This window comes from Lynx canadensis, chromosome A1 (genome assembly GCF_007474595.2).
Source record: "Lynx canadensis isolate LIC74 chromosome A1, mLynCan4.pri.v2, whole genome shotgun sequence".
Classification (NCBI taxonomy): Eukaryota; Metazoa; Chordata; class Mammalia; order Carnivora; family Felidae; genus Lynx; species Lynx canadensis.
In genome coordinates this window covers 11,408,454-11,423,297 of record NC_044303.2, presented here as the reverse complement: position 1 = coordinate 11,423,297, position 14,844 = coordinate 11,408,454, and the positions used below count along the sequence as shown (strand labels likewise).

At 44.5% G+C, this 14,844-nt stretch overlaps 1 protein-coding gene across 1 annotated transcript in view; it reads left to right on the top strand.

Moving 5' to 3' along the window:
- The first annotated feature begins 4,226 nt into the window (after positions 1-4,226).
- Positions 4,227-14,844, top strand: part of N4BP2L1 (NEDD4 binding protein 2 like 1) — a 32,421-nt gene continuing 21,803 nt past the window's right edge. Inside the window, 3 exon segments of the mRNA XM_030308933.1 lie at positions 4,227-4,656; positions 10,667-10,815; positions 11,600-11,655. Of these exon segments, the coding sequence (XP_030164793.1) occupies positions 4,478-4,656; positions 10,667-10,815; positions 11,600-11,655 (384 nt within the window). The 5' untranslated portion in view covers positions 4,227-4,477.

Sequence of the window (14,844 nt, the reverse complement as noted above, 5' to 3'; positions counted from 1 at the left end):
ATTAGGAATTAAGTGCTTTATTTAAAATAGCTGTGCTTTTTCTTACGCTTCTTTTATGCAGCTTTAGTTTATCTTTCTACTAGACAGAAACCAGGGTTTTCAGTGTTTGCTTGAACTCCATAAGAGTCTTGCTCTCAGAGCCACTGTGAAACTGGACTTGCCTTTGGCCCAGGATGGGATGATTTCAGGGAGGAGCTGACCAGCAACAGGGTCCAAGCCCAGGTAGCTACGGAGGGGATTCTGACATCTGGCAAACCTTGCTCTCCTAGAGGCCTTCACCAGCAGTATTTATGGATTTCTAATGAATACATTAGAATCCACACTGCCATGTCTTATCCAAGGGTATTGTTATGATTATTTTAACAATGAGAGGGGCGTCTGGGTGGCTCAGTCGGTTAAGTGTCCCACTTGAGCTCAAGTCCTGATCTCGCGGTCCGTGAGTTCAAGCCTCGTGTCAGGCTCTGTGCTGACAGCTCGGAGCCTGAAGCCTGCTTCAGATTCTGTATCTCCCTCTCTCTCTCCGCCCCTCCCCTGCTCACATTCTGTCTCTCTCTTTCTCAAAAATAAATAAACATTAACAAAATTAACAAAAATATTTTAACAATGAGTGTAGCATAAGTAGTGACCCGTTCTGAAACACCTTTATGCTGTATTGGTACAAACCGGCTGACCATCTACCCAGGCTTGTATTTGGGTTCCAGAATGTCCCTAGTTTTTCCCAGGCACTGTCTTTATTATCTTGCCCTAATTTCCAGAATGGAGCTTTAGAAAAATGGGCTGGGGCTACCCTTCTGCTCCCAGGCTTCCTCCTCAACGCTTATAATCCTCAAGTGCCCTTGTGTACAGAGGCACATAGATGCTGTGGAAAAGATATGGTCCTCCCCTTGGGGGAGGGGTGTGGCACTGAAAAGAGTAACGGATGGAATGTGGGAGGCAGGGAGGCAGAAGCAGGTGGGGCACAGCCTTGTCCAGAGAACATTCTGCGTGGCCGGCCTCTCCCAGGCCACCAGAGTCCTGTGCATTTCCTCTGTCAGTTCAGCCAGGTGGAACACAGAGGCCACATGACTTCTCTTCCCTTGTCCCCCTGCCCCTAACTTCTAGCTTCCTTCCGCCTCCACGTGGCTTCTAGGGGAAGGAGAAGAGAAGAGCAGGGAGGGAGCAGTGTGAGAAGAAAGGAGGACAAGGGCCTACCTCTCACTGGTCAGATTATGCAGAAAGGTGACAGCAGGTGCAAGCTGGAGGCACCAGAACAATCAGGAGTCCGCCGCAGAAACAGTTAAGCAGGCAAAGGTAGACGTCTTTCCTGTCCTGTCCATGCACACCACTTATATAACAAGAGGAATACACGTGGAGACAAGACTAATGTATGTTTTTGAGTAAAAAAAATTAGATAATTCTTGGTAGGGAAAGAAGAGACACAGGACTAGAGAGAGTTGCGAAAGCTACTGCCTACATGTTTGAAATGGCTCTACGGTGTTAAAGGGTCTTGGGAAGCTCCATCCTGGCTTCAGACTTTCTGCCATCTTGGCATCTCTGGGGTGGAAACCTGGGGCCGATTCATAATCAAGCATTCCAAATCCTGAGTTATTTGGAACCGTAGGTTTGAGGGTTAAGTTCCTGGTTTTCAGTAGCCCCTCTTGTGTACCTCCTCATTTTTCCATGTCTTTTAAACAGTGGCAGTTAGGGAAACATTTGAATGTATCTGCATTTGCCGAAAATGACCTGCAGTTTTCTTTACATCTGTCTTCGTGGTGGTTTCTGGTGCAGCAAAGCGGGACTGTGCTGGTCATCACGTAAGCGAGAGATGGAACGAAACCCCAGAGCTCAAGAGTTGGTTGGTTGAGATGAGGGCACTAAGGAGTGTTATCACAGGGGTCCTCTGACTTGGAGGGTAGCCCAGCTCTCTGGAGGCTGGCACCTAGATAGAACCAGGAAAGATTTGAATGCAGGCTAACAGCACGCTGGCCCTCAGATCTGTCAGTATGTTTACTGACTGCTCCTTAGCTGACATTATCACCGTCACACCTGCCTGTGGAGAAAGTAGTTTAGGTCCACATTACAATTGTGGACCCATACATCTTCCAAATGTCAGGCTATGTTGTTAGATCTTGGGGTGGCAAGGGTGACATCGTTTCTATTTACGGTCTAGTGGGAGGAAACAGATACACAGACAGATAGCTTTAAACAGGGTGGTTTTGAGGAATAAATCAGAGAGAACAGCCAGAACTTGTTGACTAGTTAAACGTGGGGTTTGAGGGAAAGGAAAAGCGTCTAGGGTACCTTCCAGGTACTGCTGACCATTTTCTGCTCCTGAAGCTCTTTCTCCCTGGGCCTCCAAACACCTCTCTCTACCTCAGAGTTCTGTCCGCTTGGCTGACCATTCTCTCACACTCTCCTTTGGCAGATGCCCTTCAGAGACACAGTCCTCAAATGCTGGTGTCTCCTGGCCCCCCTCTTCAGCCGTCTGCTCTATTGTCTGTCTTCTTTTCATAGGGCAAGGATTTCCAAAACTCTGTCTCTAGCTCAGACCTGTCTTCTGAACAGCACACTCGTATTTCCCAGCCTCTACTTGGTAGTTCCATCTGCCACAGACCCTGCAGATTCCTTGTGCCAAGACCTCTAGATCCCAAAGCTGTGTGTCCTCCTGTGCCCCCTCCCACATTGCCTGGGCCCCCCTCTGTAGAGGAACATAGAAGTGGATGGAGGTCTCATGCAGCACTAATGGAAGCACCCCAGCCACACGTGTAATTTAAACTTTTCTGGTAGCCACATTAAAAAAGCAAAAAGAAACAAATGAAATTAACTTTAATAACATACTAACCCAATGCACCCAACATATTATCATTTCAACACATAATCAATATAAAAATTACTGAGATATTTTACCTTTTTTTCATACTGCCCCTTCAAAATTCAGTGTGTATTTTAATCTCTATTTGTACTAGCTACATTTCAAGTGCTCAACAGCCCCATGTGGCTGGTGGTACTCGTTTTGGATAGTGCAAGTCTAGAACGAAAAGGGTAGTATTTGAGGCTGGGCAAAAACACTCTGGTAAGAAGTATGATAGAACACACAGAAGTAAGGGATATGTACATGAAAGCATCACTATCTTTATGAGTCATGTGTGTTCTCTGTTCCTTATGGTTTTCCCCTAATATGTAGAGCAGCTTTTGAAATTCTCATGTTTCTCAGCAGTGTCAAGATCCTACCTCTGATTCTAGGAAGGGATTTTCAAGGGAGAGCAGCTCATCTCCCTGCCCCCACCCCTCCAGGGGAATCCCAAGGTTGGATTCTCAGCACAGAGCCCCTCCCTACTTGGGCCTTCCTTCCAAAGTTTCTTGTGAAATCTCTGGATTTTGTTTAAGAAGGAGGTTGCTTTTCTTCACAATTCCTTTTCAAAATTTTCATACCTTGGCTGCCAAAAGCAAAATGTATGTACTTTACAATAATTATTACAGCCAAAGCCACCATACCTCCTGGATCTTTCCAGCATGGTATTTTTAATATTGTCTCTTTCAGTCCATGCGTCTTGAATTTTGGTTCAAAAAATAGGATCTCTCTGTCACACTCTTGAGTGTGAAATACTGGAGAGTGCTATGGTGATCAACCAACTGGCGCTCACCAGTTCCTGGAACTTAGAACTCAATTCTGGATACTTCTCTAGAAAGGATTTCCGTAGACTGCTCCTTTTCCCGGGCAGGCCATGTCTTTTCAGATGGAAGTAGAGCAATATGGTCTTTCTTTCCCGTGACCCCCAGTTTATGCTACTATTGATAGATCAATCTGAGTTTTAAGGGGTGCTTTTTCCAATGGAGAGACTTAAAGTTATGTTGAGGCAGCAAAGCTTTCTAAGAATGTTTTTTGGCAGGCTGATAAAGAAGGATTAAAAAAAAAAAAAACCCAAAACGATAGAGGCCCGGGACAGTGGTATTAGCAGCTGGGACACTAGCCAGATATTGGTGGTCACAAATTGGGGAGGACAATGGACTTTACTGTTAACTATTCAAAATGCTGTTCACGTTCTGTAATCGTCAACTAAAATTATTTCACTTTCAAGGTCTAGGCCAGTCGGGGGTGGGGTGGAGGAGGGCTGTTGCAGAGAGCCTGACTTCCAGGGCGGGCGGCCCGGGGGAAGTGTCCCAGTGTCCCAACAGGCAGGCCCTCCCGCCACTGGGAGAAGGGCACCGAGAGGCAAGGGAGGGAGTCCGAGAGCGGGGCGGGCGGGGGCGGGGGGGCTCGGGGAGAGCGCGTCACTCAGGTTTTCCTGGCTGCCAGTCTCCCAGCGTCCCCAGCTTTCCAGGTAGGGACGCCCCCTCCCACGCAGCGCGGTTCGGTCGGGTGGGAAGGAGGGGCTGGCCTCCGAGCGCCCGCCCCTCCATCTATCACATGGCCGGAGAGCCACAAAAACAACAGCTTTGGCCAAGACCGTGACTTCAGGAAAGGAAACCCGGGGCTCTCGCAGCCGGCCCCCACCCCATGGAGGAGAGTTTTCTTGAATCCTTTGGGAGGCTGAGCCTCCAGCAGCAGCAGCAGCAGCAACCTCGGCCGCCGGCCCCGCCGCCCCCGCGTGGGACACCTCCGCGCCGCCACAGCTTTAGGAAACATCTCTACCTCCTGCGAGGCCTCCCGGGCTCGGGGAAAACTACACTGGCCAGGTAATGACATCGGCCTGGGCGCCGGCGCGCGGACCCCGGCCGAGCGAGCCCCTGCCCCGAGCCGCTCCGCCCCGTTCCCCCCCCCCCCACCCCCCGCCGCCGCCGCCGCCGCCGCCGCGCCCGCCCGGGGTCCTGGCCCCGGCTCCGGCCCGAGCCCGGCTGCGGGGGAGCCCGCGCCGTCCCCGGTGCCCGCCTGGCCGCGGGCCGGGAGAGGAGGGCGGCCCGTCCTGTTTGTTTCCATGCTGCGCTTTCCCGGGAGAACGGATTTCGGCACTGCGCCTTGCGCAAGCCCCAGATGGCACCGGCCCCTGCCCGGCCGCCGAGCCAGGCCCCGGGCCAGCCGGGCCGAGGGAGCCTTGGCCGCCCCCAGCCCGGGGTCGGGAGGCCCGCAGGGATTCTTCTTCAGGAACCCCGGTGGCGACTGCAGAGAAAACCGCGGGGCCGCCCGCTAGCGCGCAGGCACTCGCCACAGTGCGTCAACAGGCGTTTTAAACCCGAGCGGAGACGCGAGAGGGCCAGGGGGCGGGGGACCCAAGGCAGCAGTGGCCGCGGCCGGGGGGCGGGGGGGGGGCGTGCGGCCCGCGTTGAAAATCTAGCGGATTAAGGCAGCGCCGCGTTTGCTTTGGCAGCTGCGAAGGCGCACAGGTGCAAGGGGGAGGGGGCCGGCGCGGCCGCTGCTGGCGGTCATTGACAGAGCCTCGTAATGGGCGCCCAAATTCGTTTACTCGCGAATTGCGTAAGCGGCCCTCCCCGTACAGGTCAGCGCGAATTACGCGGGCTTGTTGCCTGCCGCCTCGGAGCTGGGCCCACCGCTACAGCCTCAGTTCCCACCACTCCCCGCCTTGCACTTGATGCTCCGGCAACGTTGAACTGTTTTCTCTCCTTGCTTTTGCTGACGCTGGCCCGCCTGCCTGGCTTGCCTTCCGCCTACCTTTGCCCGACTGATTCCACTAGCCCTTTAAGGCTCGGATCTGTTACCTTACCCAGCAGCTACCCCTCCCCACCAGTAGATGCTCTCTTCTGGGCTCCTTGGCTTCCTGTTTACACCTCTGTGACTGCGCTTGGTTTTACACATGGTTTTGTTTACCTTTCTTCAAGTTTCTTGAAGCTAGGGGCAATGGCAGAAGTAATGCCTTGCCCTCAAAGAGCTTTCCATCTCATTAGAGAAAGAAGGCTAGCCATAGAACCATGGACCTGCTACAGGAGAATCAAGGTAGCATACTTTCAGGAGCTGATTTGGATGATACACAGATGATACAAAGATGGTGAGAACAGGATCTGGGTCCACTGGGGTCAAGGAACTGTGACAGCCTTGGTGATGTGCTGCCAGCTTTAATCAGGATTCCTGGCTGATTTGTGGAGTAAAAGTCTTTAGCCAAACAATATTGCTACATTTTCACAGATTAAAGGATGGGTGACTTCCAAAGGGTCATTGGTGCCCTTTCCTACGACACACACATTTCAGTAGACCTGCTGTCTGGTTATGGAGGTGGAGGGTGGAGAGTGGGGGAGGCTGCTTAGAACGCAGCAGAACTTGGATATTTCATGCTACAGTCATGGTGGGTACATCTGTTACAAACGAAGTATCTTCTGAATTCAAATCCCATTTAGTTTCACTTTGACTTTGCTGATCTGTGGACTGTGGCACACTGAATGTCAAAGAAGGAAGTAAACATCTTTGGCCAGATTTTGTTTTTAACTACTCAGAAGGGAAGTGATAGGATGAGTTGGAAGGAAAGTGCATAGAATTGAATGTCGGAAGCCATGGGTTCTGGATCTTAGACTCCTCATCTGTAAAGTGAGTGGGTTGGCCTGGGTGGTCTTTAAGGTTCCTTCTGGCTCTAACATTCTACACTTTTAGGATTTTAATTCCTGGTTGACATTTGGCTAAGCAGAAGACACCGGATGAGAGACCAGCTTATTAAAGAACATCTCTCTAGGGACGACTGGCGTGAGCACTGGCCTGGGAGTCTGAAGATTGTGCCTTTAGATTCTCTTCATCACGAAAGCTGGTGACTTTCGGCAATCACCTAGCTTCTCGGGGACTCATTTTCCTTATGTGTGTGAATACTAAGAAGGGATTAGATGAGGTGATCTGTTGAAGACCCTTCTGGTTCTTAATTTCTAGTTGTCAGACTTAAGCACGGTTTAATGGCTAGGTAAAGAGCTCTGACCTTGGAGTCAATTTATGGCTTCCAGTCCAAGCTCTGCCACTCACTAGCTATGTATGATCTTTCCTCGGCTCCTCTGCACCTTGTTTCCTTCTCTGTTAAATAAGGATATCTGCTCTGTTCACTTCAGAAGACTCTTGCAGAGGTTAAATGTGTGTGAGAGAACTCGCTAAACTTTAACGTGCTATATACATTTTAAGAGGTATTAGTTGCTGCTTCAGACGTTGATCAGCTGAGATAAATCTTCAAGGTGTCACTTGGGAGAAGCCTGGCCCTGAAATGAAGCAGGCAGCTAGCTGGAAGTTGACTTTGTGAGTTCTCCCGCTTGGGACTTCTGGAGGCAGAGGAGCCTTGGCACTTTGGGGGGTGGGCGGTGCATTTACAAAGCAGTCTGGGGAGTAAGCAAGGAACCAGGCCACAGCTCAGCAAGAAGGGAGGCCTGCAGTAAGGACAGAGTGGTATGGTGGATGTCACAGGCCGTGGTCCTCAAGGACCTGCCTTCGCCTCTCTTCTGGGGCGTCGGGTGGACGAGAGAAGGAAAATGGCAAATTGTTAAAAAGTACACATGTGTAGAAAGTAGTAAAACTGTAAGGCTCTCTTATGTATTGTTGGATTCTTGGAAATTCATATTTTCTTCTATGTATTTTCCAAATTTTCTATAATGAATATGTATTTTTTGAATCCGAAAAATAAAAATTAAAAAAATTGGAGGAGATCGTTTTTACAAATGTGGGTTCTTCTTTTTCTGCTGTTATTTCTCATTTGATTAAAGAAATAATAAAAGTTATTGAAATTAGGATATGTCTTGTCTTCCAAATCACTGTTAGATTTTTATGCTTTTCAACCAATATGTTTTTATAGTTTGAAGGGGCTTGAATGTTGAAACCTTCTATTTAAATTCTTTGGACATATTTAAAAAACAGAATTTTACCAGGTTTAAAAAAAATTTGAGTACAACAGAATACTAAAAACTTAGCATGCCCCCTAAATCTGTTTTATCACCTCTATTTCATGGAAAACAAAACAAAACACAAACCACAAACATTTCAAAAATAGTTTCTTACCATTGACCTGTAATTCCTACTTCCAGGAATTCATCCTAAGGTAGTAATTGGACAAGCTCATGAATATAGGGGAGTGTTCATCACAGAGTTTTTTATATGATAGAAAAAAAAATGTGAGCCAACTTAAACATACAGAAATAGAGGATTAGCTTATAAGTCATGCAGTCATTAATGGGAACATAGATATATTTGACATGCAAATATATTCATTCCCCCCGTTAAGTTAAAAAGCCTAATAACAAAGCTGTCTATCAAAAATCCCATTTTCTGTTCAAAGAAAGAGGGTCTACATATACTCACATGAAATGTGTAAAAAGGTATCTGTTGGTGGTTGTTGACATTAGATAGTAGGATTATGGACTTTTCCTACCAGACTTACTTTCTCATTTTTCTATGACAAATATGTGTTACTTGTTAACTTTTTAAAGTTGAAAATAGTTTTGTGGAATGACTTGGCTAGATAGACTCAGGTTGTGTGACAAAACACTAAATAACACAATAAATGTGTCATTTTCTATATGAAAAATTTTTCCTAGGTTTATTCTTAGTTGGAAATATAGTAGGAGACTTTTTTAATACACAAGATTGATTGTAATTACTTATTGTTATTAATTTTGTTATCAAGTAATTATAAAATATTTTATTAATTATTAGCATATGAACTAGCATGCGCCACTTGATTCTTTGACACCTCAGGTTCTTTTTCATTCAAATGGAGCTAATATTTCATTAATAAGTTTTTTGTTGGGGATTTAAGATACTATGGTAAACAGTGATCCTATAATTATATGTGTGAAAGCACTGTGGAATTCGTGGGCTACATAAATACTAACTCTTGTTAATTATTCACTAATCAACAATAATAGCAGTTGCTGGGTACTTAAAAGACTATTAGTACTTGCTCAATAAATAAGATTAAGAGAAGGAGCTCACAAAAGACTAACAGATGGAAAACAATAATCAATACACTACTGTGGGTAAGTGAGCTCTGATGGGGAAGAGCATTTTATATGCTTTTGGTGTTCAAGACCAGGTCGGTCACTGAGGATGGTTAGGAAGATAGGAAAACTATGGGAGAGATCGTCTCTGCCACGTGGGAATGGTTATTGAGCTGGCCTTGACGATGGGGAGGATATGGCTGAACAAAGAAAAAGGATTAGCGACATGAATTGGGAGAGCTGGGTGTTCTAGGCTAGTGAGGAGGATGGCTTGACTGCGTGGACGGTTCATATCTGTGAATGTGTTGGTTAGGTTAACACAGAGCCAGATCACCGGAAACATCAAAACCTGCACAAAGGAGTACCGAGTTGATAGAAGAAATAGGATTCCAGTCCCAAGACCCTTTCACTCTCAGCAGATGATCCAGAACTATCTGTTTCCACAGCTGCACTGAAAAACTCACCTGGATCTGCATCTATCCTTTCCTCTTACATCAATGAAAGCATCTGTGGACTATCTGTTTCCCTCTATGCTTTGCAGTGTGTGTGTGTGTGTGTGTGTGTGTGTGTGTGTGTGTGTGTGTGAAAATATCCCCCCTTTGTGGCCATTTTAACCATTTTTTAAGTGTGCAGTTCAGTGGCATTAATTATATGATGTTGGGCAACCATCACCAGTATCTATTTCAAGAAAGTCTACCCATTAAGCAATAACTCCCCATCCCTGCTTCTCCTTAGCCCCTGGTAACCTCTGATCTGTTTTCTGTCATTATGTATTTTACTACTCTAGATACCTCATGTAAGTGGAATTATAACAATATTTGTCTTTTTGTGTCTGGTTTATTTCATTTGGCTTAATGTTTTCAAGGTTCTTCTAGGTGGTAGCCTGTATCAGAACCTCATTACTTTTTATGGCTGATTAATATTCCATTTCATGGATATACCACTAAATTGTCCATTTGAAAGGAAATGGCAAGAGTAAAGGGTGGTCTTTCCTTCTGTTTTTAGGCCTTATTTGAAAAGTGTTGTCAACCTTATGTCAGTTCCCTGGAATTTCTTTAAATCTTTACATTTCAGTCAAAGTCTAGGAACCAGGCTCTAGTACATGTTGCATCTTTTGCCATGTTCCGGTTCCCTCTGGCAGTGTCACAAATGGTTTGCAACATGGATTCAGTCAGGCGCAAAGGATGTTTGCCGACAGCTATCTTTTCTTTTGTTCGTGTCTCTGGATAACATGAAATTTTCCACTAAGTGAGATACCGTTTCATTATTTTTTGGCACTAAACTTTCCAAGGAAGTGAGAGGGTGCTTTCCTGATGTGACACAATGATAAGACAGAGGCAAGGACGAAGGTATACTTTGCAAGCGGACACGGTGACGTGTGGGAAGCAGTGAGAAGGGATCAGTTAAGTTAGCTAACTGTAGTAGTAAGAGGTTAAAGCGCAAAGCATACTGTGCTCCACGGCCTACCCGGCCAGCAGGCTTGGGCCATGCATTTTTATTTATGAGGCCAGGGCTCTTATAAATAAAAGCAAGGTCAAAATAGAAAGTTTGCGGTATTCCAAGTCTGTGTATATGAAAATAAAGGATCAGGTAGGTGGACATATCAGATCTTTATTCGCTGAAGTCCACTTGGAGAAACTACTAGTTTTTTTACATTTTTAATGATTTTCCTAAGGTGGGTTTTAAGCTTCTCTGCTGAGCTCCTTCTGAGAGTCCTTACAACACCTCTCTCTGGAGGTTGGGATGAATAAGGACTATAAGGACTATAGGCTTATAGACTATAAGGACTATAAGGACTATGAATATGAATAAGGACTGTGCTTTAAATGTTTCACAGGGAGGAAGAATATACAGTGCGATATGTGTTTATAATTACTTGGTGGAAAGGCTGCCCAGCTATACAGGAGATTCTCCACCATCGTAGTCCTGGAGCCATTGGGAAAGTAGAAGAACACGCTGCTGAATTGGACCAAGATAATATTGCAGGTGTGGTTTATGACTAGAGAAGCAGTAGAAATAGAGGAAGAAATGAAAGGGGAAGAATGTGTTCATAGGAAGATCTCAGACATGCACAAGATGTTCCCTTAACCTAATCCAAGCCTAAGACACTGAGAAGTTAGACATCTTGATCAGGGTCACAGGGATGACTTCCTATTTCTAGTGCAGAGCTTTTACTTCTGCACCAAAGGAAGAGGCCACTGGGAGTGACCTGGTGAAAGACTAATGAAGTTGGTTTTGAATTTGTTGTTTAATTAAAAAACGCTTACGTGGTCTATTAAAAAGGCTAAGTTTACCTGGATTAACTCTTAGAGTAAGAAAGTCACCTTTTATTATTTGTCATTATTGATGATATATTTCTTTGGCTATAAAAAATACCAGGGAATTAATTTTCTTTATTAATGTGGTACCACTGGGACAATGGGAGGGGATGATTTAGATTTTTTAATAAGCACTCATATTTATCCTGATTATGGTATGTTGGAGAGAGATGTAGTCAATATCCAACCCCCGAGGGTCTGAAGCCCCTTCCTCATCTACTCACAGGATAAGACATTTGTAATTCAATCTAGTGACTTAGTTCCCTCTTGGCATTTCAATGAACTCTTCTCTATTTAGTGGCACCATTCTAGGCCCATTCAGACTCTAGAGGAACCCAATAAGGAATTGTTTGTTTTCACTCCAAATTATCTAAAGAGACCTAGGCTCTATGGATTGAGGACATTGTACAATAAGGAAAAACTGACCTAATTTCTGATTGTTCCTTCATAAGGATCTCTATGGCATCATGTGTATGACTTGGGGAGAAGGCTATCTGGTTTTATCAAGGTAAGAGCCGGGAAAAGAGAAGGGAGAAAGGAAAGAAAGTGTACATTTATTGAGTGCTAACTGTATGCTTGGCAGTTTATAGACGCTGGCTTATTGGATCTTTATAATAACCCTACGATATGGTTGGTTTCATTTTATAAGCGAGGAAATTAGAATCAGAGAATCATGCACTTGGTCCTGAGATTCCAGATTTTGTAATACACAAAGTGGTCTTACCTACTAGGGATGTTCATGAACAAACACACATACATCTGCTTTTCATAGTTACTAGGGAATCCTGTTGAGGCATGATTGTATAGCGAGGATATTTCAATGTTCTTTTTCACACTTTTTAAGGATATTTTAAGAGGGGCTTTCTCTGCTCTCGAAAGTAGCACCTCTCCAGCATTCTTTGCCCTGTACTTTGACTTCCTTTTCTCCCTTACACTAGCACCCCCCGACATATGGTTACTTATTTATTATCTATTTATTTTACTAGAAGGTAGCTTTGTGAGACGTGTTGTGAGCTCCTTGATATCAGGAAATATTTTTTCTTCAGCTTCTGAGAGAAGGTCTGGCACCTAGTAGGCCTACGTCACTAAATATTTGATGGATTTGTCAGTGCCAGAAGCTTCCTAACAGTTGCCAGCTCAGTTGTCAGCATGGGACTCGAGTAAAGCACAAAAGTGAAAAGGAGATTATTCACACAAAGAGAGGTGTAAAAGAATGAATGGGCTGTGGAGAATAGATGAGAGAAACAAAGCGTAGGTACAGCCATCTGCTCCAAAGTCCTTTTCCATCGGTACACAAGAAAATCCTTCCTGTGTTTTACACGTGAAGATGTTGGATGTGCCACCTTCACCACCCAGGAGTCACACTAAAGAAGGGCTTAAAAATTAGAATCAAAGATGCAGCTGCTTTCACAGAGAAGCAGCAGCCAACGGTTTTCCGTTCAACCACTGTTCTGTTGTCTATAACTGACTTAGGACATCTTGGGAAAACACAGCAAAAAACAAGTTAACACTGAGGTAGGTGTGCTTCTGATTCCTCCTATTCTGAGCATGGCTGAAGTGACCAACAATAGAAACATGGGGACACCTGTACCATTGCTAGATTCTACAGAAGGGAGTTGTTCACATGCAAAAAAGGAGTTCTCATAGGTAGAGTGGAGTGGGATGCACTGGCCCTTGAGGGCTATCTGGGAGTCTGGTAGGCATTCACATGCCCTCCTTTGGAGGCGAGGGGTAAGAGCAAGAGGGAGCAGTAGGACAGACTGGGAACTCCTCGCTGCAGTCTCCTTAGCCACGGTGGCTTGGTGGTATCCATGGGGCTGGCAGTGGTTGAGTTGCATCTTTCCAACTCTTTCCAATAGGGCAACGTTCAGCTTTGACATGGTGTTTGGAAGCACCAACAAGGTCAAGCCACACCAGGCCTCAGGGGAAACTGTCCCAAGTCATTAACAGCCATGGTTCCCTCCCCATTCTCTTCAGGGTGTTGGGTCATAGAACTTGTTCCTTACTTCCCAGTTTAAAGCCCTCGAGGAGGGGGCACCTGGCTGGCTCAGTTGGTTGAGCATCTTACTCTTGGTTTCGGCATAGGTCATTATTTCACAGTTCCTGGGAAACTGACGGCACAGAGCCTGCGTGGGATTCTCTCTCTCTGTGCCTCTCCTGCTCGCTATCTCTCTGAAAATAAAAAAATAAACACTAAAAAAGAAATAAAATCCTTGAAAAGAATATCAGTAACATCAGAGGAAGTACTGGGATCCAAGAAGAATCCTCTCTTCCAGTCCCTTTTGGGGGTAAACCCAAGGGTTAGGTAAAATTCTCAATGTACAAAGATGAGTAACTAGAAATTCTCCTCATACAGTTTGGGGCTATATAAAATGAGTTTGCATAATTAAGGAAATAGAGCTTAATATTCCAGAACCATTCATATCTTCAGCAGGTGTTTATTGAGTATGTCTCATGTGCTTGACATTCTTCTATTTGCTTAGAATACAGCAGTGAACAAAACATTCCTGCCTTCATGGAACATATATTCTATCAGAGAAAAACATTTTTCTGAAAGGAAGAAACTTTTAAACAACACCTGCTCTGTTCTTTCAAAAAACAAAAAAGGATCCCATAGCTACTCCTCTTGATGTATATAGCCTCAGGAAACGTTCAACGTATGCATGCGAAGGGAGATAGGCACAATGATGTTCATTGAAACTTGTTCATAGTAAGGAAAACTGCAAACAACCTAAATGTCACTAGAGAAAAGGATAAATGAATGTGGTTTGTTTGTTTTATAGCACTCACACGTAGTGGTTTAGTGTGCAGCTCAGGGGCCGGAAGTCTAGGTTTTAATCTAGCTGTAGCACTCAAGGGTCTTTGTTTTTTTCCAGCTTTAATGAGATATCATTGACATATGACATTTGTTTTGTTGTTTAGATTCCACATATAAGTGAAATCATTTGTGTATTTGTCTTTCTCTGACTTATTTCACTTAGCATTATAGCCTCTAGGTCTATCCATGTTGTCACAAATGGGAAGATTTTATTCTTTTTACGGCTAATATTTCATATATACACCACATCTTCATTATACATTCATCTGTTTATGGACGCTTAGGCTGGTTTCATATTTTGTCTATTGTAAAAAATGCTGCAGTGAACATGGGGATGCATATATCTCTTCAAATTGGTGTTTTTGTTTTCTTCCAGAAGTGGAATGGCTGGATCATATGGTAGTTCTATTTTTAATTTTTTGAAGAACCTCCATACTATTTTTCACAGTGGCTGCACCAACTTAAAATCCCACCAGCAGTGTCTGAGGGTCCTTTTATCCACATCCTTACCTTACTAAAAAAATAAAAATCTTTTATTTCTGTGTGATAATGGCCAATTATGCCTGGTGTGTGGTGATATCTCATTATGGTTTTATTTACATTTCCCTGATTATTAGTGATGTTGAGCACCTTTCATGTTTCACCTGTTTCATGTTAGTGTAGGTCTTCTTTGGAGAACAATCTATTCAAGTCCTCTGCCCATTTTTAAATGAGATTTTTTTTTTTTATAATAAGTTGTGTAAGTTCTTTATACATTTTGGATATTAACCTCTTACTGGATGTATGACTTGCAAATACCTTCTCCCATTCAGTAGATTTGCCTTTTTATTTTGTTGACGGTTTCCCTCAATGTGCAAAAGATTTTTAGTTTGATGTAAT